General features: G+C 38.7%; 1 protein-coding gene across 2 annotated transcripts; it reads right to left on the bottom strand.

Annotated features, from left to right (window-relative positions):
* Positions 1-588: 588 nt before the first annotated feature.
* On the bottom strand, positions 589-27992 carry zgc:154058 (Transmembrane protein 150A-like). 2 transcript variants are annotated; one of them, XM_046866244.1, is made up of 8 exons: positions 27707-27986; positions 27273-27437; positions 24189-24236; positions 23566-23652; positions 20624-20691; positions 12177-12304; positions 5485-5662; positions 589-2825 (listed from the first exon to the last, which is right to left on the bottom strand). In XM_046866244.1, exons 2-8 carry the CDS (start codon positions 27344-27346, stop codon positions 2581-2583), a joined length of 828 nt encoding a protein of 275 aa, XP_046722200.1. In that variant the 5' UTR covers positions 27347-27437; positions 27707-27986; the 3' UTR covers positions 589-2580. The 2 variants fall into 2 exon arrangements, with proteins under 2 accessions (XP_046722200.1, XP_046722209.1); XM_046866253.1 differs by lacking the exon at positions 589-2825 and having other exon boundaries at positions 5491-5658; positions 27707-27992.
* Between the last annotated feature and the right edge of the window lie 6 nt (positions 27993-27998).

Genomic DNA, 27998 nt, shown 5'->3' on the forward strand with positions numbered 1-27998 from the left:
TTATTATCTAATGAATAACTTATACATTTAATCTCACGCAACGAGAGTGATTGCCTCTAGAGGCCGCTCTTGTAATGACTGCAGGTCTTCTAAACCGCTCCATCAACGGACGCAAGCCGGAAAATCTATTGATATGGATTTTTGCCGATAGCCGATAGTTCCAGCAATAAACTATCGTTGAAGATTAATCAGCAAAACCGATGAATCGGTCGACTTCTATTTCTCAGTATATTTTACTACATGCACTTGACCTGGCATGGACTATACAATTTAGTCCAAATAAAATAAGTTCAGTTTTAATAGTGCCCTAAATAAATTGCAGATTTATTTTTTATTATAAAAACGTTTACCATTTATTAACGTATTTAAAATATTTTAAAACAGATTTTCAGTGCAATGGCAGACTTTTGGACAGCACTGTATATTAAAAGGTCAAAAGTCACACAAAAGTGTTTAGAGGCAACCCTATTTTACAGCTTCGACATAATGCTACTACATAAAATGACATATAGCATATTTATCTAAACTTTAAAATAGATGATGCATGAAAAAAGTCACCCAAATGAACAATTTAGACAACACAAAAGCCTTCGTCAACAGCTTCTTTAAATTTTGCTTTATTTTTGCTCAGCTTAAAGGCAAATATACAGTACAATAAAACATAATCTTCATTTTATCTCAAAAATCAGTCTTTGGTTTAAAAAGGCACAGAAAGGTGCCCTTTAATAGCCAGCATATATTTTGTTTTTTCTTTTTTTTTTTAACTTAACACGCATTTTTGACATACTGTGTAGTTGCACAAGTGCACTGAGGTTGTATATTTGTACTTGCTGTCTGTGTTAGTGGATTTTGAATGTATTTGTTGAAGCAATAGCTCAGGAAGTGGACGAAGTTAAGCAATAGCCATCTGATTTTCTCCCTGTATTGGACAGGGTGAGGATAAGCAAAAATTTATTAGAGGTACTGTATGTTTAAAGCCATGAACATGGAAATGGTTGCATGGAACTCACAGACCATAAAAGTGGAAATTCCACTGATTTTCCAAATCAGATACTTAATACTTAAAGTCCACTTTACATGACAAATATGCTTCAAGCGTATGCCAGTTTTACTGTAAAACTTTCACTCAACAATTAATACTCAATCAACTGAATTTTATTAAAAGCAGACTCCAAGCTGGTGTAACAGATTTTCCTGAGGATTTGACTAGAAAGTTTAACAAGCACAACTGGAAACAAAGATTTCGAGACTTGCCCTTGGTTGATAAAGACATGGAGCAATTGTACAGATGCTATGAATGTAACCAGTGAAGGAGTAACACGATTTTCTGTGTAATGGCACTTAAATCAGCATTCAACATAAAAAATGGCTTTTTGTGTAATAGATTTACTTGCAGTCCTGCTGCAAGTCAGACTATAAAACCAGAATTTTTGTGACATGTGCATTTATGATCATAGTAACAGGATTAGTTCTGATTAAGCTGACAATTAAATTAATTTATTAACCACATTTAACACCTTAAGGAAATTTCACCTGGAAGTGAAAACATTTTTTTTTTTTTTAACAATTTGAGAAATTTATACGAAACAGGACCTGGTATATCTGATAAGTAAAATCTATATTGTTCCCATTAAACTGGAATAGTTTCAGAACCACACTGGCAGGAAATGTAAACTGACCCATAATCAAATCAAACAGAAACACCAAACATCCCAGTCCACACATCTCAATATACTGGCCTTGGGCACAGAGATGAGCAAGAATATAATCACATTTACAAACCAACAAGTCACATATACAGCAAATATGGGAATGCTCTGCATAAGTGTAAAGTTACTTTTTGCTGGACATATTGACATTCCTCTGAAACATCTATAGTACAAAACAAAGTACACTTCTAAAACCTTGGACTGTGGTCCCTGACAGTATAATAAACAACACAGAAGTGAAGATTATTCATGGTGTCTATTAGACAGCTTTGCTTGGCCCCGTTTGATAAGGCACAATGGTAATGATAGTCGCCCTGAACAGAATATGCAATGAGCAAAAAGCAAAAACCACCCCTGCTTGAGAATATCAAAGGTAACTAAAAGGCATAGATATAGGAAATATAGTCAAATATAAAAGGCAAAAATAAATTTAGTTGTTTGTTTCAACATTTCTGGTTTTGTCATGAAAGAACTCGAATTGGCACTGAATTGTGTCAGTGGCCAGCCAAGCTTAGAGGAATGTGTTACTGACTACTAACATTATTACATTATTACAGGCTGCATCGACACAATTCCATTACCCAAAACATTCACAAAGCCTCTAGACATCCCACATTAGTCCACATAGTCTATATAACACTGCTTTTTTAGACATTACAGCTATTCTGTTTATGGGCTAGAAAAATAATGACACCGAAGATTAACAATTATTTGGTCTCAACAATGTGCAAAAATGTGTGCAAGTCCTTTGGCAAAAGTAAGAACAGAAGTAAGCCAGATTTCCTCTGTACCCTACTGTACTTGTATGTGTATAAAAAACAGGGAAAGAGAGAGAGTTGCATAGGCCTTTGCCAACTCCCCCTCCATGAGGTTAAAGCATGGACATGTTCTCAGGCTGGTGCTGACTCGTTCCACTAAGGGACTCCATTTTGTGATCTTGGCTGTTGCTACCTAAGGCTCCTCCTCTTGCCAGGACCATCATGGTGTTACTGGAGATACTGGCAAATTCAAAGGCAAATGTGCCATAAAATAGCATGATGATGACACAGAAGACCCATTCGAAGATGGCTGAGGCATGCTGCAGGACAAAACTCTCTTGGACGAAAAAAACTCCACCTTGGAAACAACTGAATTAAGGAATTCTCACAATGATTTATTGAATTCTCTCTCTACCTATGCTTATACTTTGACCAGCCAGACACTTGAAGAACGTGTGTACATCTCACATTCATGCAGTTATCTAACCAGCCAGTCACGTGGCATCAGTAGAATTCACAATATCTTACAGATACTGGCGAAGAGCTTTAGTTAATGTTCACAACATCAAACATAGTAATGGGGGAAAAGTGCAATCTCAATGACTCTGATTGTGGCTTAGACATTGACTGCTTTGAGTATTTGAAAATTCCGCATCTTTAGAGTTTTTCCACTTATGAGAGACACCAGAAATGTTTACAAAAGAACAAACAACAATTCTGTCAGTGACAGCTCTGTGGTTGAAACACTTTATTAATATGGGCAGTCAGATCAAAATGGCCTAATTGGTTCAAGCTGCTTAGAAGTATATATTAGCACGATGGGGGAAAGGCGTACAGGCGTAGCCTCGGTCATGAGTCATGGCGTCCAGTCCCAGTGGGGCTGGAGGAGTAAGGGAGAACCAGAGGGGACAGTGCTACATCTCTCGAGACGCAAACAGATCCACTTGGACTTGGACCGAATTTCTTCCAAATCTGCTCCACCACATGAGGATGGAGCCGCCATTCCCCGGGTCCCTTAAGGGTATCAGTCTCTCGAGACTGAACTCTGGTATGCCTAGAGCCGGGGCAACGCCCCGATGTAGCCCTAGGAGCCTCAAAAGAGGCGGTGAGTTCTCCTGGACCACTACGTGAACGGGTGGAAACTGAGGAGGCTGCTTGCTGGAGCCGGCCGTGTCCTGAAGCACATTTTGTGGCAGGGTAAGTAATGAGGTGCAACGTGCCCCTTCACGGTCAAATCCCCAGAACGTCCTATGTCAGGCCTTTTTGGTCAAAGCCCTTCTATTGAAGATGACAGTCCACACAGGATCCCTGACAATGGCAGTGCATGATGCAACATTCTATTTCTGTGCCTCCCAATAGGAGGTGCTGGGTTGTGGATGGGGCTGTGCCTGCTGAGCAGCCCCACCTTACCCACCAGTGCCGACGTGTTACAAAAAGACTTGGTGGGCAGTGTCGGGGTCTTAAGGAACGATGCGACACCCGGGAAGAGATAGCTGGAAAGCGTATTCTTCAACCCAGGGCATCGTCCCGTAACCACACACATCCAGTCCCATTACATTGAAGGACAATGAGTATAGGAACTAAAGGGGTTGGCCGAATACGGCTTAGCCCAGGACCTGGACACCTCAGAATATGTGCAAAATGTGAGCTGGCTCCCTCGTGAACTGACCTAACGTGCTCCACTCCCAAGCAAGCCCCACCCATAGCTCCTCGAAGCCTAGCTTGCAAAGCGTGCCCCCTCTCCTCAGTGGAAGAGAGGCAGAGCTGAATGCTCTCTTCACAGGAGGAATAATCGGCTGAAAGGCGGGCTTCCGAAGCCTGTGAGTGAGTGCTGCAGAAAGGTTGGAGAAAGGAACAGGCCCGTCTATAAAGCCTCTGCGAGGTCCATTTGCAAGCCCCAGGAAGCATGCTCCGCACTCAGTTGGCTTGGATGTTTTTGGACAAACAATAGACAAACAATTAAACATGAAATACACACAGAGCGCTTCATGAACAAACAGAAGCTGCCGCTGGCTTTACTCCTTGTGCGTTTTTTAGCTTCCTGATCGTGACGTCACCCCACCGGTGACATTGAGCGTCCAATTTGACTGATTACACACATTATTATGGTTGCGGTCGCGTTCCCAAAGCGTTGCGACGCAGCTCAAGTTCCAGAAAGGGAACTAAAGACAACTGAACCTGGTCTTCAACTATCTAGTTTTAATAAGTATGTGCCCATGAGTGGAAGCTGATTTTTCAACCAGCAGATTGTCCATTCACATCACACATAAGATTTTTACATCATTCTGGGTAACCGAGTCACCGAGATCACGTTTTTCCCAATACTGATGTTTGATGTAAATGAACTGAAATTTATTCATCATGCTGCAGCCAGGAATACAAGTATGTAGACACCTGACCACTACACCTATATGTGAGCTTTCTCCATCAAGTAGAAATATATATATATATATATATATATATATATATATATATATATATATATATATATATATATATACACATACATGTACAATTCACTATATTAAATCATTAAATATTCATTATATTAATACATATCAAGGAATATAAAAGACATACATTCAAACTGAAAAAAATTAAAATAACACTACAAATAAATAAAAACAGTTACATCCTAAATGAATAAAAAGACACTTAAAATAAACAGCACTTGGTACCAGTGATTCGCCTCTAGAGGCCGCTATCATACTGTATGACGCATTATGGATTTTTGCAGATACCGAATAGTTCCAGCAATTAACTATAGGTGCCCATAAATCAACAAAACTAAATGGTCAAATGAATAGGTCGACCTCTACTAAAGACCTCGACATTCTTGCGCAAAGACCCGACAACTATCTCCCCCAAAAATCTCCCCATCCACTAAAGTTTTTCCTGAAGAGTGGAATTGAATGTTCAAAATGCAAAAAGGAGTGTGTTGGTCAGGTGTCCACAAACCTTTAGCCATAAAGTATAAGTTATAAAGTTACAGACATTTCTACCACAAAAAAGGATACTTAGCACCAGGGCTATGAAGGCCAGCAGGGTCATGATGAGACGCAGATGGCCCATATTGTACTCACCCTGAGTTTTGGCAAGTTTATAAGTGAGTGCAGACTGCACACTCACAAACAGTACGCTGGTGGGAAAAGCTACGCCGGCCCCAACGTAGTGCAACACTTTTGCATTATCTACCTGAAACACACAAATAATACGTTATTTCATTTTAAATCTATTTAAGATTTAACTGATGATTCAAATAAATAAAGTTGCAAAGCAGAAAAATGGAGACGCATACATGTGTTGCCACTGGCATAAAGCAATGTTAACATTTCTTTCTTTGTGTATAGTATATGTAAACGCACACAGCTAGGGAACAAGACAGACAAACCATTTCATATTCTCCATCAGTCACTTACCTGTTAAATCATACCTGTATTTAGCACACATGAACAGACAACGTTAAACAGCTCAATTAAGCAACAAATTTCCAAAATAAATTTTGAGAAATATAACCGAATTCTCTAAGATACACGATAAGAGAACTGTAGCTACAACACATCTACATTGAAGACTGATGTCAACACCACTGCTAATGAAAAAATAATACATTCAAAATGATGTGTGAAATTTTACCAGTAAAAAGCAGTGGCAGAAGACAAACAAATGAATAATTAGAAGAAAAGTTTTGCCATTTTTCGAAAATTTGCCATCTGTACATTAGCAATGACTTGATTAAAAGGGACATAACACATTTTTGGCCAATCTCATGTCAATCTTGAGTACCTATAGAGTAGTATTGCATCCTTCATATCTCCAAAGAGTCTTTAGTTCAATCAAATTACTAAAAGAAAAATACAGAAACCAGCTGAGCTCCTGGAGGCGTGAAGTTGACTGAGCTAAAGAGTCACGAGCATGCACAGCTTTCACGTGGCAATCGTCTGCAAGCTGGGACATCGCTAGAAATAAAAACAGGAACAAAAACTTAATAGTCTTATATTAACTATGGCTAACATACACACGTATTTGATCCTGAATCTGATCCAGAGTTTAAACTTGTGCTTTAATTAAAAACAACACTTATTTAAAACCTAGATACGCTGTATATGATTAAAGTCAAACAAAAAGTCTCTTTCTCATTAATCTAACACAATCAACTAAATATTATTTCTTGTCCATAATTTTCTTTTGTCCTATAGTCAGGGTGAGATGAATAGACTTGTTTTCAACCAGCAACCATATACCGTAATTTCCGGACTATTAAGCGCACCAAAATATAAGCCGCACCCACTGAATTTTACAAAGATTTTTATTTTGAACATAAATAAGCCGCACCTGTCTATAAGCCTACACTGAAACTAATGAACTTTACACAGGCTTTAATGAAAGACAGTGACTGTAACATGGCTTGTATCTAAACAGTAGCCTACCAAGAAAGTCATTGTTCACTGTCTTCCTCCTTCCTTTCACAACTATTTCTTTTGAGAGTTTTTTCTTTTGGCATCGTCGTGTGTTTAAAAATCACCATTGGTGAAGCTTTTCTCCCGATGCTGTGCAGCTCAGAACACAGGTGAAGTTGATTCGCATTTCCTGTTGACAGTCTGAGTGAGCGGCAGGTCAAACGTCAGAGGAACATCATCCATATTTATGATGTGGTGCGGCCCGATTCAGTGGGAGCGCATCTGATTTAATATAAAAAGTTTCATTGGTTCACCTGAACCCGTTCAGCAATTTCATTGGTCTAATGTTATGGGGCTCAGTTTTTTGGCTTGAAGTTTGTGAAACCGGGAAAAACCCAGGAAAAATCCATAAATTAGCCGCTTTGTTGTTTAAGCCGTGGGGTTCAAAACGTGGGAAAAAAGTAGTGCCTTATAGTTCGGAAAATACAGTAATCATGTTTCTAACCACAAAGGAATGCTTAACTGATTGAAAATAGGTGCATACATTAAAGATTTTAAGTGATGTAGCATTTATCAGTTGCTATGCTGCTTCTTGCTACACCAATAGAACAGCTTACCTGCTTACAAAATATTTAATCTAAATGTGTAGATATACCTCAATGCGAGAAAATAACTATAACTTTCAGCAGCTATGTCAATACCTTTAGCAGTATTTTCCATTGAAGTATGTGGGTCATGACAGCATAAAACACAGTGTTATGATAAACACTTCTTGAGTTGAGTTCTAAGTTAGCTTTCAGAATTATTTTGGTTCTGTAGCTTATGTGGAGCAGAAGCACTAGGTGTTTATATATATATAGTATAATTTTACCCCAGAAGTATATTAAAAGAACCATGTGGTGCATAAGGTAATTACATTGTGTATAGGCTTCTGGCAGTTATTTGTAGCTCTCTTAAGGCAGAGCTGTGTACATTCCAAAGACTGCTGTTAACCTCACCAGCAGAGAGCAGCAAAGCTCACCATGCCATTAAATTCTCCACCACTTAACTTGGCTTGATAATGACTCTTTGGTAAATCAAAGTTTATGGTAAATGTAAATGGTGTCAAATCCCACAAGCATGCATGTCTTCAGTGTTTACATACATATTATTAACTGTTATCTGCTATCGGGTGTGCAGTAAAGTTCAAGAGCAGGCTTAAGTACAAATAATGTACAAGTACAAATAATGTGCAAGACATGAAAAGACCTGACCATGTACAAGTTCCTCCCAGAAAAGCTGCACTTATCAGAGCTCGTACACTGACCACCAATGAGCCACTATCCACTGGCCACAGTATATCACTGGTTTTGTTTTTAACATGAAAGGAAATGACTCATATGTGACTCACCTTACGGTCCCAATGGTTAGAAAGCTGACTAAACTACTAAATAACCTCTAGACAGTCTCGTCCCTGAAATGCCATGCTGCACATTCATTTGCTGGATTTATTTATAATGATTGTTGCTTAACACTGATATTCTGCAATGAAATTCTGCCATCAAGCTTTGATATCCACATATAAATAGATATTTTCCTGTTAGGAATGAAAAGAAAGATGAGAACAAATCTGCAGTATGTTTGCAAATGCTCCAAATGTCACTAATTAGGGAAGAGAATGTGCAACGTGGCGCTGCTTTCCTAACATGCACAGGCAGGTTTGATAGAGTCTGTAGCTCTTTACAACGTGCAAACCTGTACCTACATAGTCCTTCTCTTCGCAGCTCTTTCACGGATGATTGAGAATTGTCTATTTTTAACATTTTGGTTACAACCAAGATGATCTTTTATATAACTTTTTTTAACTATACACATAATGTGTATCACACATGCTTGGTGGCAGAAGACAGTGAGTTGGCCATACTGACATCCCGCATGGTGAGCATCTCAGTGGAACGCTCTGGAAGAACAGACGGGCTTGGCTGATGAGGTGCAGATGTGGTGTCCAGAATTCATTTTCCCGCTCTGGCTCGCATGCCTGTTTGATGTTTCTCATTCCAAACTCAACACACACACATGAGTCATTCAAGCAAACAGCAAATTCCCCTGTTTTGTAACAAAGGCTATTAAAAAGAAATCACACCAGGTGTTTTTGTTTGTTCCTGCCATCAGATGGCAGTCAGTTGTTTCACAACACAAGTCTTCACAGTAAACATATTCACCAAGTTAACAGGACACAATATATCATTTTGTTTCAACTAAAGTCATGACATGGGATACAGAGGACACTGAATGTTTTTAGCACTTAACTCACAAATAATGTTTTGTCAAAAACCTTAAGAGAGCAAAGTGTATTTAGCTTCACCTCAGTGAAGTGGCTAGGGGGGGTGGGGTTCTTTTTGGCAGCAGGAATCTCTACTCACATTTCAGTCTGTGTTCATAGACTTTGTATAGGGGCACTATATGGCAAGCAGTAGCCATGTGAACAGACCAGAATGAGGAGACTGCTTGTGTACACATATCCCTCCTAAAAAGCTCAGTGTGGAAGAGTTCCCACATAAACATGCGCACACACGCACATGCACACATTTAGACTTAATGGCTTACAGACTTCATGTATTTTAACCAACACGGAACTCTTGTGCTTGGCATTGAGTGCTGCTTTCCACACATATGCACATCAATGCAAATAAACTATTTTAATGTCCCAGAGACACAAAGCTGCCATATTCACTTCCAAAATAACACACAACCTTTAACCCAGTTCAAGTATCTCTAAGGATCCCTAAACATTAAAATAAGACCAAATCAACAATTGGGCAATATCACAAACACAGCGAGGTAAATAAAAGGCTGACTGATGAACGTTTGTGCGCTAAAGGGCTCCAAAGGAAGATCAGTATACTCCCTCAGACATCCAGCTGATGAATTTGTATAGTTTAGAGGTGGACAGTTATACCATGAGAAGGAGAACTTGATCTCCCCCTTCTGTCTCTATGGCAACTGGCCCATAAAAATGTCTGCCTGGTGCCCTATTGGCCGACCTCCCTGCATTGCTTGCAAGCTGGGCACACAGCCAAGTGTCCAAACATTACAGCTGCTTAAAACTCTGTCCCTAAGAGCCAAAACTGATTCATAAATAATGTTAAAAGATGTCGAGTCCACAGTGTAAAACAGTGGCCTTTGCACAGTGATTCTCTGTGGGTCCAAGAGGATTACAGAGCCTCTTACAAATCTGCGAACTACAGCTTTGATTAACATCCCTGAAGAAAAAACAAAACAAAACAAAAAGAACAAAGACAGAATAAAACAGTAAGACAGAGTAAAGCTACATCTTAGCTAAGCAAGAGATGTACAGGGGTAAAGGATCAGGTGGGTAACTCAGAATTAAACACCAAAAACTTTCTGACACTTGCATGCATTTGTACACACGAGCTCAAACATAGCAGCGCAGCGTAACACATTAACACAGCATAGTTACAATCATCTAAGAGCATAAGGTCTATTGCTTCTTACAGTAACATAGAACCACAGTCAGCCCAATATGCACTGTTCACAATTCGGAACATGCCGAGACCTTTAGATGAGCAGTTAAAATGAAATAAATAAATTTAATTATTAAAATAAAAAAATAAAAAATGTAAATTAAATTATTAAAATTAAAAAATTAAAAATTACAATTATAAACTACATAAAACTACAGCCTTGACAGCACCATGATCAAAATTCTAGCTATAAATGACCAGCATGGAATGTGCTTTGTTGCTGCAGGTATACTATTCTACACATAAAAATGAGCAATCATGACCAAGATCTATCAAGAAATATGTACATTCACTTCCATAAATATTTGGACAGCAACAGAGTTGTTATTATTTTATCTGTCTACTGCAACATATAAATGTTTAAAAAGTTTTTTTGCCAAATACAACAATATAGGATTAACAAAACATTTTAATTCATTATATTTTACTCCAAAACTCTGTGGCAGACAGTTATAAAATATACATTTAAAATAACCATAATGTTCTCAATGGACATTACTCCATATAGCAATTTTAGCAAAGGTTTTAGAATAGAAATGAGGTAAATCCTCATCTCTGACGTTTTGTGGATATGCAGATGTTTTGTGGAACAGATGGACAATGTTGACCAGCAGGCAACAGCTGTATAATGAGGGGCATGAATAGACTATTGTGACCTGCTGAAACCGATAGAAATATGTTAGTGTCCGTTGCTCACGTTGCTGATGATGCGCATTAGCGTGACCTTCATTTTTGCAAATGCACAGATATAGGTCACACCTGGTCACAGTCCTACTGCTGTATGTATGGCTGCACACAGAATCCTTTTCCTATTCAAACTAGGATAAGCCAGACAATACTTTGTCCTCAAACTGCAGGCAACATTGAAGCATCAAGGTCTAGTCGGATGAGTAAAAGCATTGGAAGGTGAAGGCAGCATTTTAACGTGCAGTTGGGTTTTCTTGAACATGACATACACTTTATTAAGACCACCTTACACCTGCACTTTCATGCGGTTATCTAATCAGGCAATCATGTAGAAGCAGCGCAGATAGAGCTTAAGAACATGTTCAAACATAGAGGAGGGTCATTTAGTCATTTAGTTTGTTTCATGACAGATGCTGGTGTGAGTATTTCAGGGTTACTACAGATTCCCTGTCATCTCAAACCAGTCTGGCCTTTTTTTTGTTTAACACTGGTTTATTTTCTCGCCATCGTTCATTAAGTTTGAAGTAAACAGTAACCGCAGCTCTTATTTTTATTTGATTTATTATTTATGTTGTAAAGGAATTGATTATATTAGAATTGGAGTTGTTGTATCGGAATTTATAACATCTTTTCTTTGATGCCACTTGTGACTTTAAATTGTCAGGTGGGGATTTAATAAAAGTTCATCTTATTGATTTTTTTGATTGCGTACATCAGCAGGTATACACGTGTTCCTGTTCGAGTGGATTAAGTTCTTTTAAAGTGCACTGACACTTTTATTAGTTTAATAGAAACGTGGATCAAACAGCATTAAATATCTCTAGGTTTATAAATAAACGCACTCTTAAGGATTCTAGTAATAACCTAAAACCTTATATCAGTAAACAAGGCAGATGTGTTGATGCCACCTATGACAGAGTAGTGTCCTTTTTAAAAGAAACATAGCAATAAATAGAATAATTTAAGATTGGTTCTAAAAGTCAATGGTTTTGCAACGCAACAAAAAAATTCTCCCACATGCAACAATTTACAAACTGTCTGTACTGTTGAAGGATAGCAAAAGTACTTGGTGTATATGCAATGCTCCACTGCTCTTACCTGAAAGTTGCCCACCATGATGAGCCCTACAGAGCAGATCCAGCCAGTGGAGAGGCTTGCTGTGTTTAACACACAGTTCTGGCGCCTTTCAATAACATGAGCATAATGCAGCAAAACTATCACCATCACTGAAAGAGCAAAACAGAAAAAAAAAAAAAATTAATAAATAATAATAAAAAAAAAACAGAGAGAAAAAGAGAGATAAATATGTATGCTAGACTCTATTATGAAGACATAGCTAGACACCGTTTTTGTAATGTTTAAACAAAATTTGGTTATCCCATCCTAACAGCATTTAAGTCATAATCATTAAATACAAATCCTAATAATTAGCACATTTTCATTATTCTTTGTGGTCTTTATGTTTTCTATAAAAGCTATGCAAGTTTCTGCTTAGTTTACAGCTTCTGTGTCAGATTCTGCATGACAGAAACCTGTGTCTCCTGTTTCCCCAGAAACTATTCATTTTTTCCTGGAAGAGTGTGTGTAGGAGGTGGTGGGAGGGGAAGGGAGGCCTTTGGCAGGGGTAACAAGGTCGATGTTATGTGCTTAGAGCTCTTATATAGGCCCAGTTGCACTAATCTGCTGTTTACTATGCTGGGTTAATGCTTAATGAGAGGAACTGGAGTTGGTCAGCTAGGAAAACCGTGGGGACAAAAATTGCTCCTCGTGTCTTAATGTTAGTAACAGCCTCATTAATCTTACAGTCCAAAAGAAACTGATTCAGAATTATCACAGATAAAGAACCTAGCATGCAGATGTCTCATATAAATGGTACTCCATGGGAGAAGATTGAACAAATTCTGAGAATGTGTGTGGGCACCACATTTTCTTGTCAGGACCTAAATAATTTAAGCAAAGTTAGGCAAGTTACAAGCATGGAAAAAGAGACAACACGTCCGGGCAAAGGAAATTAGCCTTTATTCTTTTTAACAAAGCCCAGCTGTAGCCGAAAAAAAAAAAAACTTGTTTACATCATTACCTTAGAATGTTTGTTGGAGTGAGATCTCACGAGCATTACTCTCAAACAGATCAAGTAATAGACTTAAGCTGTACCTTGTCCCTTAATGAGAACATGTAGTGAATACAGTTTAAGCGACGGTTGAAGACCTACCTCTTCCTGAAACACTCAAATTAGGACTTTCAAAGTTTGCTTTGTAAAATTCAAAAGTTATATTTATATTAAGCTTGTAATCTTGCGTACCAGTGTAGATGTATTCATTGCTAGAGACTCAAAGCACTTTTAGTACATTGCTCTGGACGAAGGCGTCTGCTAAATGCCGCAAATGTAAATGTACAGTAAAAGGAAAGTGTAAATCTAGAATCCGATACTATATAACGACAAGCTAAAATTAACCAGGAATGAGGATCTTACTAACATTAGCTATCACTGTATTGCATATCATCAAGGGTCAGTACCTTGCAGAGGCAAGGGTGGGTGCACGTTTCCTAGCTGAATTGTTATCTTGAGAAAGCCGGAGATGGAGGTGGGGGTATGGGTCAGCTTTTCTGTGACATATGCTGCTGTTGGCAACCATCATTTTCCTGTGTTTCTCAAACCACACCTAAGAGACAAATAACCCTGCGTTTAACTCTAAACAAATTCAGTAGTCTCGCTTTCTTGGTTTCCTCCCAAACGATGAAAGGTTAGTTCAGAGGCAGAGCCAGCGAATGAGGCTGTCAGACAGGAAAAGGCCACCAGGTTCATTCACTGGATTACTCTTTTAAAACTAACTCTTCATTTATAGCAAAAGCACAGTGTAACAAATATACCAAACAAAATCATGGCAATCAAGAACTGATTTAATGATGAAGAACAGACTTTTTTAAAATATTCTATTAGTTATTATTTTTAACAACAATTTTTAATTGCTGCAGTTTGCTAGAAGACATAATTAACTTACAATAAGTGATGTCTGGTATGCAAATAAAATTCACTTCTGCAATTATGGCTCTGATTTATTTCTGTTCATTGATTTTGGAAGCGAATCCATACAATACAATAAAGCAGGGATGTCAAAATCTTTACACAAAGGGCTTTGTTATCGTGCAGGTTTTCATTTCAATCAAGCAGGCACCACAACTAAATCTAAAACTAAAAGTGTTTAATTCGATGAACTTGACTTTCAACAGACTATCAGGTGTGGCTTTTGCTTTCAATTCTATCTCTTTCCGGATAGAATTGTACAGCCATGTACTAAAACCCTGATACAAAGCCTGTCCCAATATGTCTTAATTTTTTAATGACAACAAATAAAACCCATGCAATATAAACGCATGAAGATGTCTAAACAGGTAGACCCCAACTTACGACGTAGATAGGGACCAAAAAAACGGTCGTAAGTCAATCAGGTCGAGAAGAGTGACTTCTCTATGATGCTTTCCGACTCAGACATAAAGAGGCACTGTAAACATGTTAACGTTTTTTTTTACATAGTCAAAATAAAGGAAATTAAAAAAATAGTTATATATATTATAAAAAATTCTGAATATATTAAACATAATTAATATAATAAATATAATAATATAAATAATATAAAAATAGTAATTGAATTGTACACATTAGGACTACACAGTCATAATGCGTCCTTCTAAATAACTTACGTTTTGGGATTTACATTTTTGAAGTAATTATGCACATATGCTACCTCCAGCGCTGCTTTTAATTATCATAAAAGAGCTGACAATCACAGCTGCTGCCAAATAAGTGACTAAACAAGATTTAGTACACATTTAAACAAACCACAACATGAGTGTTAATATAGCTGTGGTAGCCACCCACTTGGCACATTAACTAGCCTGTTAAAGTTGATAAAACACATTTGTGGGTGGTGCCATTACACGGCTTGCAGCGAGCAGGCATTAGTGTTTAACAGTGGAACATTTTTTATTCATGAATAACAGCAAAAATATCTTGTTGAATTCTACACTGTCTTTGAAAGTATTTATAGCTCATACATGCATTTCACTGCATGTCGTACTCTGTATGTATGTGTATTTACTAAATAAAATTTTAACTTGAACCTGAAATGATAGGATGCAAAGACAACTTAAAGTATTGTTGAAGGTGCTTTTACCAAATGAATAAATAAAGGACCAAACCAGGTATCAAAGAAATTTCTAAAAATCATGTTTTTATAACGGATTATTTAAAGAGTTGGAAATGTGCAAGTTTACAGGATGTCTCTGTATGCTGTAGCCTTACAATTTCCATTAACTGCAACCACAAAGCTTTTTCAGCATCAAGCTACCACTGTGCACAAAGTAAGGTTTACAAAGACGTTGTTTGTTATGTCTGGAATGGAAGGGCTTGAGTGGCCTGACCTCAACCCCACTAAACACCTTTATGATAAACTGGAACCCTGACTGCACCCCAGGCCTCCTCACTCAACCTCAGTGCCCGACCTTACACATGCTCTTATAGCTGAATTAGCTCAAACCCACGCTCTAAAATCTATTGCAAATCCTTCTAAAAGCTTTAGAAGGTTATTAAAACAATAACAATAAAAAGCGACTAAACCTGGAATGTAACATTCAATAAGCACATGACGATGTGATTGGCAGGTGTCCACAGGCCTTTGACCATATAGTGCACTTTATGAAGCCACTGTATAAAGGGTCTTGGGAATCATTGGCAAAACATTAAAAAAACTTGATGTAGACTATTACTAAAAAAAAACTAATGTGTCCGAATGGAAAATTGCAATGCGTAGAATTTTAAAAACAACATTTCGCTTGTTGTCTCTCTGGACTCTGTCCAACTACAGCCAGTAATGATGCAGAATAAGCAAAATTAGAGAAAGAAGTGGGAGAAGCAGTATTTTATGGTATGATGATAGGTTGCCAGGGTGTCTCCAGAGACCTAGGTCAGCTCCTACAGTGCTTTGTTATTGTGATCTAATGTTGATGGATGTTTCCTCCTGTGCACCACTCATTTCATGGAGAGCCAGAGAGTGAAAAACAGTGGTTATTATGTAACCTGCAATGAAGGGAACTCAAGCAGCTCCTCTAAGGAGGTCCTACTACATATCTAGACAAGCAATAAAGTAAGTGTATTCATTTTGGTAGTTTGTACTGACCTACAAAACCTCTTCACAAGATCTTCTCTGAATAATGTAAGCAAGAACACAAACTTGTATATGATGACCTTTAGTGGAGATAAGCAAAATAGTAATTGGGCAAACAAAATCCTAAATGCGCTCCAAAAACTAACAATGCTTAAAGGATCACAGAATCAGAATTAAAAATACACCTACAAATACTTACAAATAGCAGATTATTTCTGTACTATCAGCCTACTGATATCAGCCTGAGCATGCTTTTCCCACACAGCAAAGCCTAATTACAGTCAATAGCATCCTTCTCTGTTTAATACCCATTTAACGAGAGGAAATACTTCAGTGAGTAGCTACAAGTTCCCTTTCAGCAACTCAAACTGCGTCAACAACAGTTTGGGAATGCTTCCGTGTTGTCCATGCTCTGAATTACGTTCGCAATCCGTCCAATGAAAATTGCGGCGTCACTGGCTGGGTGATGTCACGACCATGAAGCTGTAAAAAGCGCATGGAGTGAAGCTGATGCTAGATTCTGCTTGTTCATGAAGCGCAAATTGTTTATCAATAGTTTGTCCAAAAGAAATAATATAAAGCCAAGCAAAACGACTAAACCCACCTTCTGGCTGTGTGTTCCTCTATGCCCTGATGTATTTCAGGAGGGTGGGAAATACACACAACCTTTGTGTGGTTTGCTTGGGAGTGGAGCATGCGAAGTCAGTTCTCGAGGGAGCCGACTGTGCACATTATGCTCGCATGTCCATGCAAATGCTCTGCTCCTAGTGGGCAGAGGGGGGCTTGTCCCTTTCTCATGCCTCTCCTGCCAGGTCCAGCATTCGTTCGTATTCTTAGAAAGCATGTTTTTCGGCGGTTTCTTCCCCATGCGATGAGAGCATTCCGCTCCGCCTCTCTTCCTCTGAGAAGGGTGGGGGTGGGCGCTCTTTGCGAGTCGGAAGTCGAGGAGCTCATGGAGGTTGTGACTTGGGCTAGATCTGTCTTGGCCAGCCGATGAGCAGAGATCGCTTTCGTCCAGCAAGCTTGACGAACGCTTCCTGCAACCTACTTCACTCCACGTCAGGGTCTGCCATTCCTTTCGGACCTGCACACTGAGGTGTCCAGGTCCTGGGGAGAAGCCGTATTCAGCCCGCCTCTTTAGTTCCAAGGCACCATTGTACTCCAATGTGATGGGACTGAAAGAAGGTGGTTATGGGTCAATGCCCTGGGTTGAAGAGACGCTGACCAGCTATCTCTCCCCAGGGGTTGCATAATCCTGTACGACCCCGACATTGCCCACCAAACCCCTGTGTAATACGTCGGCGCTGATTGGTTAGTGATTCTGTAAGACACTCTGGGCCGAAAATCCGTGAGATGACAGATCTAAAAACTGTCATTTTCATTGAGTGAGCTTTTGGCCAAGAAGTCCTGACACAGAACAGTCTGGGAGAAAGGACCCTTAAGGGACTACCTAGCAGCCTGGGAAGCTCTGCCAAACCTGAGCAGGCTATGGTCATGGTTCAAGAAGTAGACACTCTCCTGAGGAAGGAGGCCATCAAAGTGGTCCCCCATCAGAGAGTCCAGGTTCTACAGCCAGTACTTTATAGCCACACTGCCGTATCCCTGCAGCGCTTTCTTCTACTTGTAAAAGCTAGCGTCGGCTTCACTCCATGCGCTACTTATAGCTTCCTGGTCATGACGTCACCCCACCATTGACGCCGCAGTTTCCATTGAACGGATTACACATGTTTATTTAAAAGACATGACCTCATCAGTGCTTGCTAACCTACACAAATTTACACATATTATGATGCAATGCTGCTTATGTCTGAGGACAAAAACACCATCTGTGATTTCCCTCTTAAACTCTCTGCCCTTTTCAACAAAGCAGGGTCATGTCTACCTGCCTTGTAACTGACTTACTCAAAACCTGACTGAATGGACAAATTAGTAACAACAGACCTTTATGTCTTAGCAGAGACATTACAGCCAGGCTAGACTACATAGGTCATAGGTCATATTTCACTAAGGAGACAACACAAAAGATTCCTTAGACCTGCAAAAAAAAAAAAACACACATCCAGCTGTTACAGGCTCTGGTTATGTTAAATACCACTTTCCAATCCAGACCTACACCCTGTTTATGAGTGTGCATGTTGCAGTCAAATTTACACAAATCTGACTGACAATGTGCAAATCAAAGCATTTTATACTCCAGACTGAAAAATCTACAGCTCTTTTTTTTACCAAACATGATGAGCTGAATTTCCTGCATAATTACTGAGTTCTGTGTTGTTACATAGTTTGTTGTGTACTTAGCGTTTGCTGTGTGGGTATAAGAATAGAGATAATTGTGGTGCATGGCTTATTCAATGACACTGTATGACAAACAGTGAAATTCAAACTTGTGTTCAAAAATAACAACCCTACACCTGTCACCAAGGAAATGGTTTTAATTTTAATTAAAGGAAGGTAAACTGTTTATTTGGTCTACAACAAGATTACAAAGCATGTGCAGGATCTCATTGTTGAAATGACATCACTCAGTGAAGAGTGACGAAAAACTGGCAAAATATTACATGTACTGTACCACTCATAAGGCCTTAACAACTATAGAAAATGGGGCACCACAGTGAAAAGGCCAAGAACAGGCTGTCCTTCCAAAAATAAACAAAAGGACAAGAAAAAAAATAATCAGGGAAACTTTCAAAAGACTGACGGCAAAGTAAAGAAATGCAGAAAAATGTGGCAAGTACTGGTCACTTCCTTCATGTAATAACAATCCCTTGTATTCTTCTTATAGAATCTGGGCTATGGGGTAAGATGTCTAGACAGAAGCCCCTTTTTTTTTTTTACAAAAATACATAAAAAAAATAACTGCACTGAAAGATCCTATATACCAATCTATTTTAGCACAAAACCTGCAGGCCTCTGTTAAACAGCTGAAAAAAGATTTTCACATTCCAGCACAACAACGGAGCACAAAACTCAGCAAAGGAATGGCTTCAAAAGAAGAAGACCATTGTTTTGTAATGTCTCAATTAGAGCCCAGATCTAAATCCTATTGAAAACCAAAGGAACATGAAGGTGGCTTTGAATAGGAAATCCTCTCAATATTCTGATAGATGCATTTGTGCAGAATTTTTGCAAGAGTGAAATAACATTTCCAAGCCAAGATGTGCCAAGTTGGTACTTTCCCAACTGGCTGAATGCAGCATTAGTCAAGTCAAGTCAAGTCAAGAGGCTTTTATTGTCATTTCTACTATACACAGTGGTACACAGTACACAGTAAAAACGAGACAATGTTCCTCCGGAATCCTGGTGCTACACTAAACAATGACATAAAGCTACAACACAACACAAGCTACATAAAGTGCATCAAGTGCAACCTGGTGCAAACAGTGCAGACAAAAAACAGTACAGACAGGCAACACAAGACAAGACAAAACCAAGATAGCACTGACCAGTAAACCTACTGTATACTTGGTTATACAGTACTGTGAACTGTAAAAACTATACCCGGGAGTGAATATTAGAACACAATGTAGTGCAAAAATACAGCAAAATGATTATAGATATTATATATAATAACAATATATATTATATTATAATGTGGTTATTACGATCATTTCAGTATTCAGATTTTTATTGTGATTAATTTCTTTAGTATGACTGAGAAAGTCACAGTCATTCAGAAACTGAAACGATTATACACATATTTATTCATTACTTTACTAGCTTACTAAAAAGCTAAATACAAGGAGGGGTTAAATCAGGACTTTCAATTTTAGAGATATAAAAATGGATGTTTACTCCATACATGCAGTAGTATGTGGCTAGCATGTCCTAGCATGTTGCGGGCCAGTAAATCAAGATGGCAGACAACAGTGTTAGTGTGTTCATGCAATAGCGTGTGGCAATAAAGTTTATTGTGGCATCAAAAGGTGTCAAAACCACAGATATCTACAGAAGACTTCAAGCACAGTACAGTGATGAGACGCTCAGCCACAGTAAGATAACTGAATGGTGTAAACATTCTACTGGCTATACGTTCGCCAGTGACAATCCCAGTCGTGGTGGTTCCCTGATGACGAAGTGTATCAGGCTGTCCTAGGATGGTTCTGGCATACTGACAAATCTTTCTATCAAATCTTGTCAGGCATTTGTTTAATGCTGGGAAAAGTGTCTAAATGTAGCAGAGGAGTATGTCGAAAAATAAATGCAGTTTCCACTCCTTATAATTTGTTCTTTTATAATTGACTTGAACCCGCACATATAAAGTAAAGGTGCTCAATTCCGAGGTAAAATTTTATATTTTTTAATGAACAGAATTTGGAGACATACAAAACATATCTTCAAATGATCTGCACATGAATTCCTGCATAATAAATAAATACTCACCCATGAAGGATCCTGTGCTACAGATAAGGCTGAAGAAGCAGCTCTCTGGAGGTAGTGTGCCACACTTACTACAAATAAACACATACCAATATAGGGGTTAAACATTGAGGGACTCAAAATCCAGACTGTCCATGATTTATTTATTTATAGCCAGGGCAGATAAAGTATTAATAATGGTGCGCATTCATTTTAAATACCCTAAATAAATATTCTGATACAAAAACACACACAAAACGAGCTCTAACTTGAATCCTGCGAGACTGGTGCTTTAACAGCGGTATAAGGGGGAGTAGAAATAACATAAGAATCATCCAGCGATCAGCTCACATACAACAAAACAAACACCAATACCAAATGTGCAGGTGTGTCCATAAATCACATCACACAAACTTTTCAAATAAATATACATGCTTATCATATTGCCATTGAGAAATCTGTTGTAGATTATCCACCCAGTTTCTTCCTCAAACCTCAACATAATTTCCCTTTTCATATGTAGGTTGAAACAATGCACCTTCTATAAATATACGGCTTCATAAACGCTTTCTACAGACTCCAGTGTGCAAGTTCATGTCTCTCGCTGAGTCTGACCCTTTACCCACTTTACTACACCTCAGTGCCAGGAAAAAGGGATGTTAGGAATCTATAAATGCCTTTCGAGCTTCTTCCTCACACACCCAACCCTCTTTCTAACAGAACTTCAGATACAAGCTGAAATTCTTTTGCCTGGCAAGGGATATCAAATTTCTTTAAAAAACGATTATTCACAATAATGACTATGATAAGACTAATGATTTACATATTAATTATTTTATAGCGTAACAGATAAAACAAATACCAGTTGTGCTACATTATATATCACTGGTCACTTCAATAGGAACCAGAATTCGAATATTGACTTAAATCATTATAATAATACACAAGTATTCAGACTCTTTACTCAGTACTTAGTTGAAGCACCTTTGGCAACAATTACAGCTTCGAGTCTTTTTGGGTATGATGCAACAAGCTTTGCACACCAGGTCTGGGGGATTTTCTGCCATTCTTAATGGCAAATCCTCTCAAGCTATGGGTTTTGCAGTGAGAAGAGGCTTCTGTCTAGCCATACAGCCCAGTTCATTGGAGGGCTGAAGTGATGGTTGTCCTTCTGAAACCTTGTCCTAACTCCACACAGGATCTCTCGAGGATCTTATTCAGAGTGACTGATTGCTCAGTTTGGCTGTGTGACCAGCTCTTGGAAGAGTCCTGGTTGTGCTACACTTCTTCCATTTGAGAATTACGAAGGCCACTGTGCTCTTGGGAATCTTCGGTGCAGCAGAATATTTCGTAGCCTTCCACAGATCTGTGTCATGAATCAATACTGACTCTGTAGGCAGTTCCTTTGACCTCATGGCTTAGTATTTGTTCTGATATGCATCGTCAGCTGTGAGGCCTTTTATAGAGTGGTGTGTGCCTTTCCAAATCATGTCCAATCAATAAACTTTTCCACAGATAGACACCAGGCAAGGTGTAGAAACATCTCAGCAATGATCAAAAGAAATGAGAGGCACCTGAGTTAATTTCAAGTGTTTTTTAAGTTACAGACATTTCTAGAATTTAAGAATGCAACATAAGAAAATTGAAAAAAGTTGAGGTGGTCTGATTACTATCTGAATGTACTGTAGAGTACTTCTAATAAACTAAAATTAGACAGCTAAAAATATATGAATATTGAAAGGGGACATTTGTTCTTATAACTGTTCAGTTTCAAAATTTTAGTAGCTCCTACAGGCTCCTAAGTACTTCGCTTTCACAGCAGAAGTTATGTTTCTAATGTTTTGATTATCCTGTTATATAATTCAGCTCAGTTATAGATTTGATTTCTCATTTATTTGCAGTGTGGTATTAACCTCAGACGTTAATCATAACCTTTTTATCCATCTTTACCATAAGTGCCAACAATTCTGTTCACTATATATATATCCCTTCATTAGCATTATGGCGGCATTGAGCCTATATGATTCACAACTTGACAAATAAAAGGGCATTTGCAAATCAGCCACAACAATTTCTTGTTGAATGCTAAAGTCCCTTATATATTAATAACACTCTACTTATTTTTTTTCAATAGCCCTTCTTAAGCAGGCCCAGAACCATGTGCAGAAGAACAAATCAACAACAACTCTCAGACTCAACAATCACAGTGTGGCCAGTGATTCTAAGGTGCCAGAAAAGATCACCCTAAATAAGTATGTTAAAATGTTCCTGTATTCCTGTTCACTCTAGTTCTCATGCTCACTCTCGTATTCCCTCCCTTTTTACACTCTTAGTATTTCTATTTTGGGAGACCGTTATAGCAGGAAGTGAAGAAACGTACAACTCGTGAAAAAAGGGAAGAATAACAATATTTCATATGTTCTTTTAATTACAACTGCAGAAAATTCTTCAAGTTAAAAAAACCACACCTTTCTTTTGCAAAAGCAGCTAACAAGAATGTGATATGTCCAATACACATAGCCATTACAAAGAACTGCTTTTGGGAAAGGGTATTATCTATACTAAATCTTACAGGACATACTGGAGATTTTACAGTGCAAACACTGCACACACCTACCACAGTCATGTGAAATGTTATTAGTTTGCTGCTTTGCCACTCAGAATTTTTTGTTTCTTATGCTACCCAGGATCAATTGGAGATAGCATAATGGTGTTGTAGACACTCCCCAACTCTCTACATGAACAACTAGAATGGCATTTGCAAGGAAAAACAGCCACAGCAAGTTGTTTTTAAATGTTCTGGCACTTTTCATGGCACTTTTCAGGCCCATGCATTGTTCAGTGTATATTATTCAATTTAATAATAGATAGATAATTGCAGAGTTGAATGGTACCATTATGGAAACTATGCCAAAAATTGCAAACATTTCTATAATGGCCAAATCCTGAGGATTTGACAGACATACCTGATTAGAGGCACATTGTCCAGAGTACAGCATAGCGTTGGTCCCCTCTGCATGGGCAGATCTTCCTCACATGACTGATTATATAACCTAAAACATGTGCACAGGCCAAATGTAAAATAAATAAATAAATATTTTTTGTAAATGTAAACAGCGCGATAAAACAATTAGGTAAGTTCAGTATGAACCAAGCAAAGCAACCATACTAATATATTAGAGGATTTGCTTTTACAATATTGAGACCGATGTCAGCAACTAAACTAAATAACATGTTATACCAAATTTTCTGCCATTACAAATCATATTTCTTTCCTGTGTTATTTACAATTAAAATTGAAATAAAGGTGAATTCAGAATACAGAAAAGCTATAAATAAAAATATTATGCTAAAAAAATTTATCTGACACATTAGATGAAGCGAAGCATTTAACCATCTAAAGTTTCTTAGTAAACATGAATATGGGTGTCATCTGAAAGAGTAGATAACAGGCAAGTTGAAACATATAAAAGATTTCTGTAATAAATGTATAACTTAGTACTAACTAGTAGATGTTTCACTGCAGTTGTGCATATAAAGACTTCTGCCGTGTACTGATGTGTAAAGAATCACAAGGTCAAACTCTTACCAGTTATCCACAGGACAAACATGCTGGTTATTAAGGGCCATGGCATACCTGACATAAAAAAAGACAAAAAAAGCACATTGATGAAGCGGGGCTGCTAGAAATGTTGATGTTCAATGGCAGATTTCAAAATTCAAAATTCAAATCTAATTTTGTCTCAAATGCTTAATACTACAAATGATACATTTTATAAATCAACACATAAAGAGACACACTGATGGAGAATGATTTCTACATTACAACAATTACATTTTTATAAAATTTACGTCATTTAAAGGATTTCAACTTATTTTTCCTTTCACCAGCACTGTAACAATATTTAAATCTCCTTACTTGCTAAAGGGGCAAGTTCGAAGAAGACCAGAGTAATAATAACCCTTTAGTGTTGTAAGTGAACAAATGGGCATCAGATAGCAGTCAGTGCTTGGCTCCTAAAAGTCTACATTCTCACTTTCATAAGACTTGCAAAGTAACATAGACAGCATAGAGGACAGGGTTTTATACACCCTCATCAACAAGCTGTCAATGCAAAGCTCATTTAACCAGCTCACATAATTTATATTTGTCCAGTACAATCGCATTTGACCAACGGCAGGGTCAGAAACAGGTTAAATACCAGTTAGGGTTATTTTCATCTCTCAATGCATCTGAGTCTGTGTTTGTGTACATGGGTATACGTACACACAGTAGGATGCACCCTTTAGACCAAAATACTATTAAACACTGAGTAAAAATGCATTCGGTAAATAAACAAACTCTCATCTGCCTCAAACGCTGTTTGAATAATTATACTGTTACTAGGTCACCACTAACACCAACATCACTTGCCAGCAATTTACCACAGGCTCTGTGGTACTGGAAGCAGATGGCAAAGTGCGGCATTTTCAAGACCTCGTTTCCTCTTACATAATGCAGTAACGAAAGGTACAAAAACCCTTTCTTGAGCTGTGAGTTAAGAGCAACGTTAAACAAACCTCAGCCTACAACATGTGGTGTAGACAAATCTCATAAACTATTTGAAAGATGGTGTGGTGCGTAAAGCAAAAAAATAAATATATCAACAACAACCCGTGAAAACATGGTAAGGTTATGTGTCTCCAGTCCTTTTGAGGGTCAGCCCAATTACCTGGGCGTTTGGGAAACTGCATATCAACAATTCAAATCCATTTGCAAAGAAAGCTTAAATAGAAACATTTCTGTAGAAATGTATTAGAAATGGAAAAGATTCAAACAATAAATAGCTAGGTCTAAATTCTGCAAACTAACAAACAAAGTATGTGGAGAAGCATCTGGCAAAGTGAACATTCAAGCTTCTGTTAGTATTAGCGCAAAAACAACTACAATCTAAAACTAGCAAAACAGAATTCTGAGGCTGTATTTGAAGAACTGACATTTTCAATAAATCCTTCAGCGTGGCCATAATTTAAGTTGCCTTTTAACCAGTCAACAGGAGTCATAAAAACAGCTATTTAGAGCTCAGCACAAGTGAGTCCACATTTATTGGGAACCATCCCTCACTGCTGGAGACGTGGAAAGCTCCGCTCGAGCTTGTCTGAGGACCAATGAGAAGCGGCTGACGTATTCTGGAAAGTGTGGGTAAGCACTCCACCCCTGTGTTGTACTCTATCACCCATGCTTTATGTAACTATCCCTGCCCTGCTAGATGAAAACACGAGGCTACAGAATGGATTTAGGAAAAACATACCATTCATAAGTAACTAGGGAGCATTCCAGTGCTGAGATAATTGCATAGTATTATAGCGACTTAAAAGAAAAATTTTAATCCCTGTGTAGCGTTAACCTCGTAGAGTTGCATTGCAAGTGATGAAGAAATCATAAATCATAAAACATCCAGCTACCCTCTCGACTTTACCTATTTATTACTACTGTGGCCTATTCCCGCTCGCAGTCCATGCGATCTCTTCCTTTCTCTGAGACTCTATCTTGTAATACCAAGGAATTTTTATATATATATATATAAAAAAAAAATCTTCTTCTTCTTTCTGCTTCTCCCCTCTTTCGGCTTCTCCCCTGTCCTCTACATCTGCCTCTGTCACACCAACTACCTGCATGTCTTCCTTCACCACATCCATCTTCAGCTCTGCTACCTTCAGCTTTACCTTCTGTCTTTTACTCAATGCCACTGTCTCATATAACATCGCAGGTCTCACCATAGTCCTATAAACTTTCCCTTTCACCCTTCTATCAGAAATCACTCCTGTCACACTTCTCCACCCACTCCACCCTGCCTGCACTCTTTTCTTTACTTCTCTTACACACTATTACTTTGCACTGTTGACCCCAGGTACCTGAACTCCTCCACCTTCTCCACTTCTTCTCCCTGCAACCGCACCACTCCACTTACCTCCCTCTCATTCACACATGTCTTACTCCTACTGACTTTCATTCCCCTTCTCTCCAGCGCATACCTCCACCTCTCCAGGCGCTTCTCCATCTGCTCCCTACTCTCACCACAAATCACAATATCATCCGCAAACATCATAGTCCATAGAGACTCCTGTCTGACCTCGTCTGTCAACCTGTCCATCACCACTGCAAACAGGAAAGGGCTCAGCGCCGATCCTTGATGCAGTCTAACCATAAATATATATTTTTTTAAAATACTATTGTAATTTTCGGATTATATCAACATCGATATACACAATGACGTCTCTTTTTACTATCTGGGTAGGTTAGAGTAGTATCTATATCAATATACATCAACAATCTGTAGCCACATTATTACCATGTTACTAACAGTATATATGTCCTGGGCTACATCAAATGTGATTGTGGAAATCTCAGACAACATGCCATATTCGAACTAATCCTAGATTGCATATCATAACTGAGCCACAATGGCTTTTTAGATTCAGTAACAAGTCTATATTACTATAAACCTATTCAGTTTCATTCTAGCTGTGGTTTTGAGATGATCCAACAGCAACCATGCACCTTTGTATTTGTCCATTTGTGCATACAAACAGGCAAAGGCAATATAACGTGCTAATATTTGAACAGTGTCCGATATACGTGTGTGTGTGTGTGTGTGTGTGTGTGTGTGTGTGTGATCACAGGGCCACTCACACAACCCAGATGCCGGTGATGGTGAGGACGGGCAGGCTGATGGGCAGAATCATCCACCCTGACATGACCATCATGCCCTCTGCCTGGATCTCCAGCCTCGCACCTCGGCCTCATCAACAATCACATCTCACTTTATGGCTGGGTTCATCATCGATACCAGAAACCCTGTAAAGTAGAAGAAACCGGGTTCATACACCAAGAACAAGAAAGACGGCTAGCTTCTTTCTAAACACGTATGCATTTAGCACCGGCACATTACCCCTTACAGCAAAATAGAGCAAAAAACAATATCTCGAAATAATTTCTAGGGTCAAAGAAGGTGACATCTTCAAATATTTGCAACAGAATCAAAAAGAAAGGAGAAAGAAAAAACGCTAATCGACACACAGCAGCCGGACAAACCAGGCGTGTGGATCTGGGTTTCATTATTGTACCTTGTCCCTCTCGGTGAGGTCCAGCAGCCGCTTCTCTTCCACCTTTGCAGTATTTCCTGAATGTGAGATGATCGGATCGGGAGCGCAGGTTAGAGTCAAACACTCAGGAATCCTGCGCTTTTGTTAACCGTTTTTTCCCGCATGTGTAAACCGCTTGTCCTGTGGTGTGTATGTGAGTGTATGAGTGTATAAGAGAGAGAGCTTCACGGAGATGCAGCTCGGCTCCAGGCTACGGCTGTGTGGCGCTGCTGCGCGGTGCTGTGCGCGCTGCTGTGCTCCTCCTCCCCTGGGC

This window comes from Silurus meridionalis, chromosome 2, assembly GCF_014805685.1.
Source record: "Silurus meridionalis isolate SWU-2019-XX chromosome 2, ASM1480568v1, whole genome shotgun sequence".
In the NCBI taxonomy this organism is placed as follows: Eukaryota; Metazoa; Chordata; class Actinopteri; order Siluriformes; family Siluridae; genus Silurus; species Silurus meridionalis.

Excerpts from the sequence above, each read along its gene's own strand:
- zgc:154058 (XM_046866244.1), bottom strand. The coding sequence starts at position 27,346 with ATGATGGTCATGTCAGGGTGGATGATTCTGCCCATCAGCCTGCCCGTC. Across the intron at positions 23,653-24,188 it reads GTTTGTCCTGTGGATAACTG|GTTATATAATCAGTCATGTG; the intron begins GTAAGAGTTTGA and ends CACATGTTTTAG. Across the intron at positions 2,826-5,484 it reads CTTCATAGCCCTGGTGCTAA|GTGGAGTTTTTTTCGTCCAA; the intron begins GTATCCTTTTTT and ends GTTGTTTCCAAG.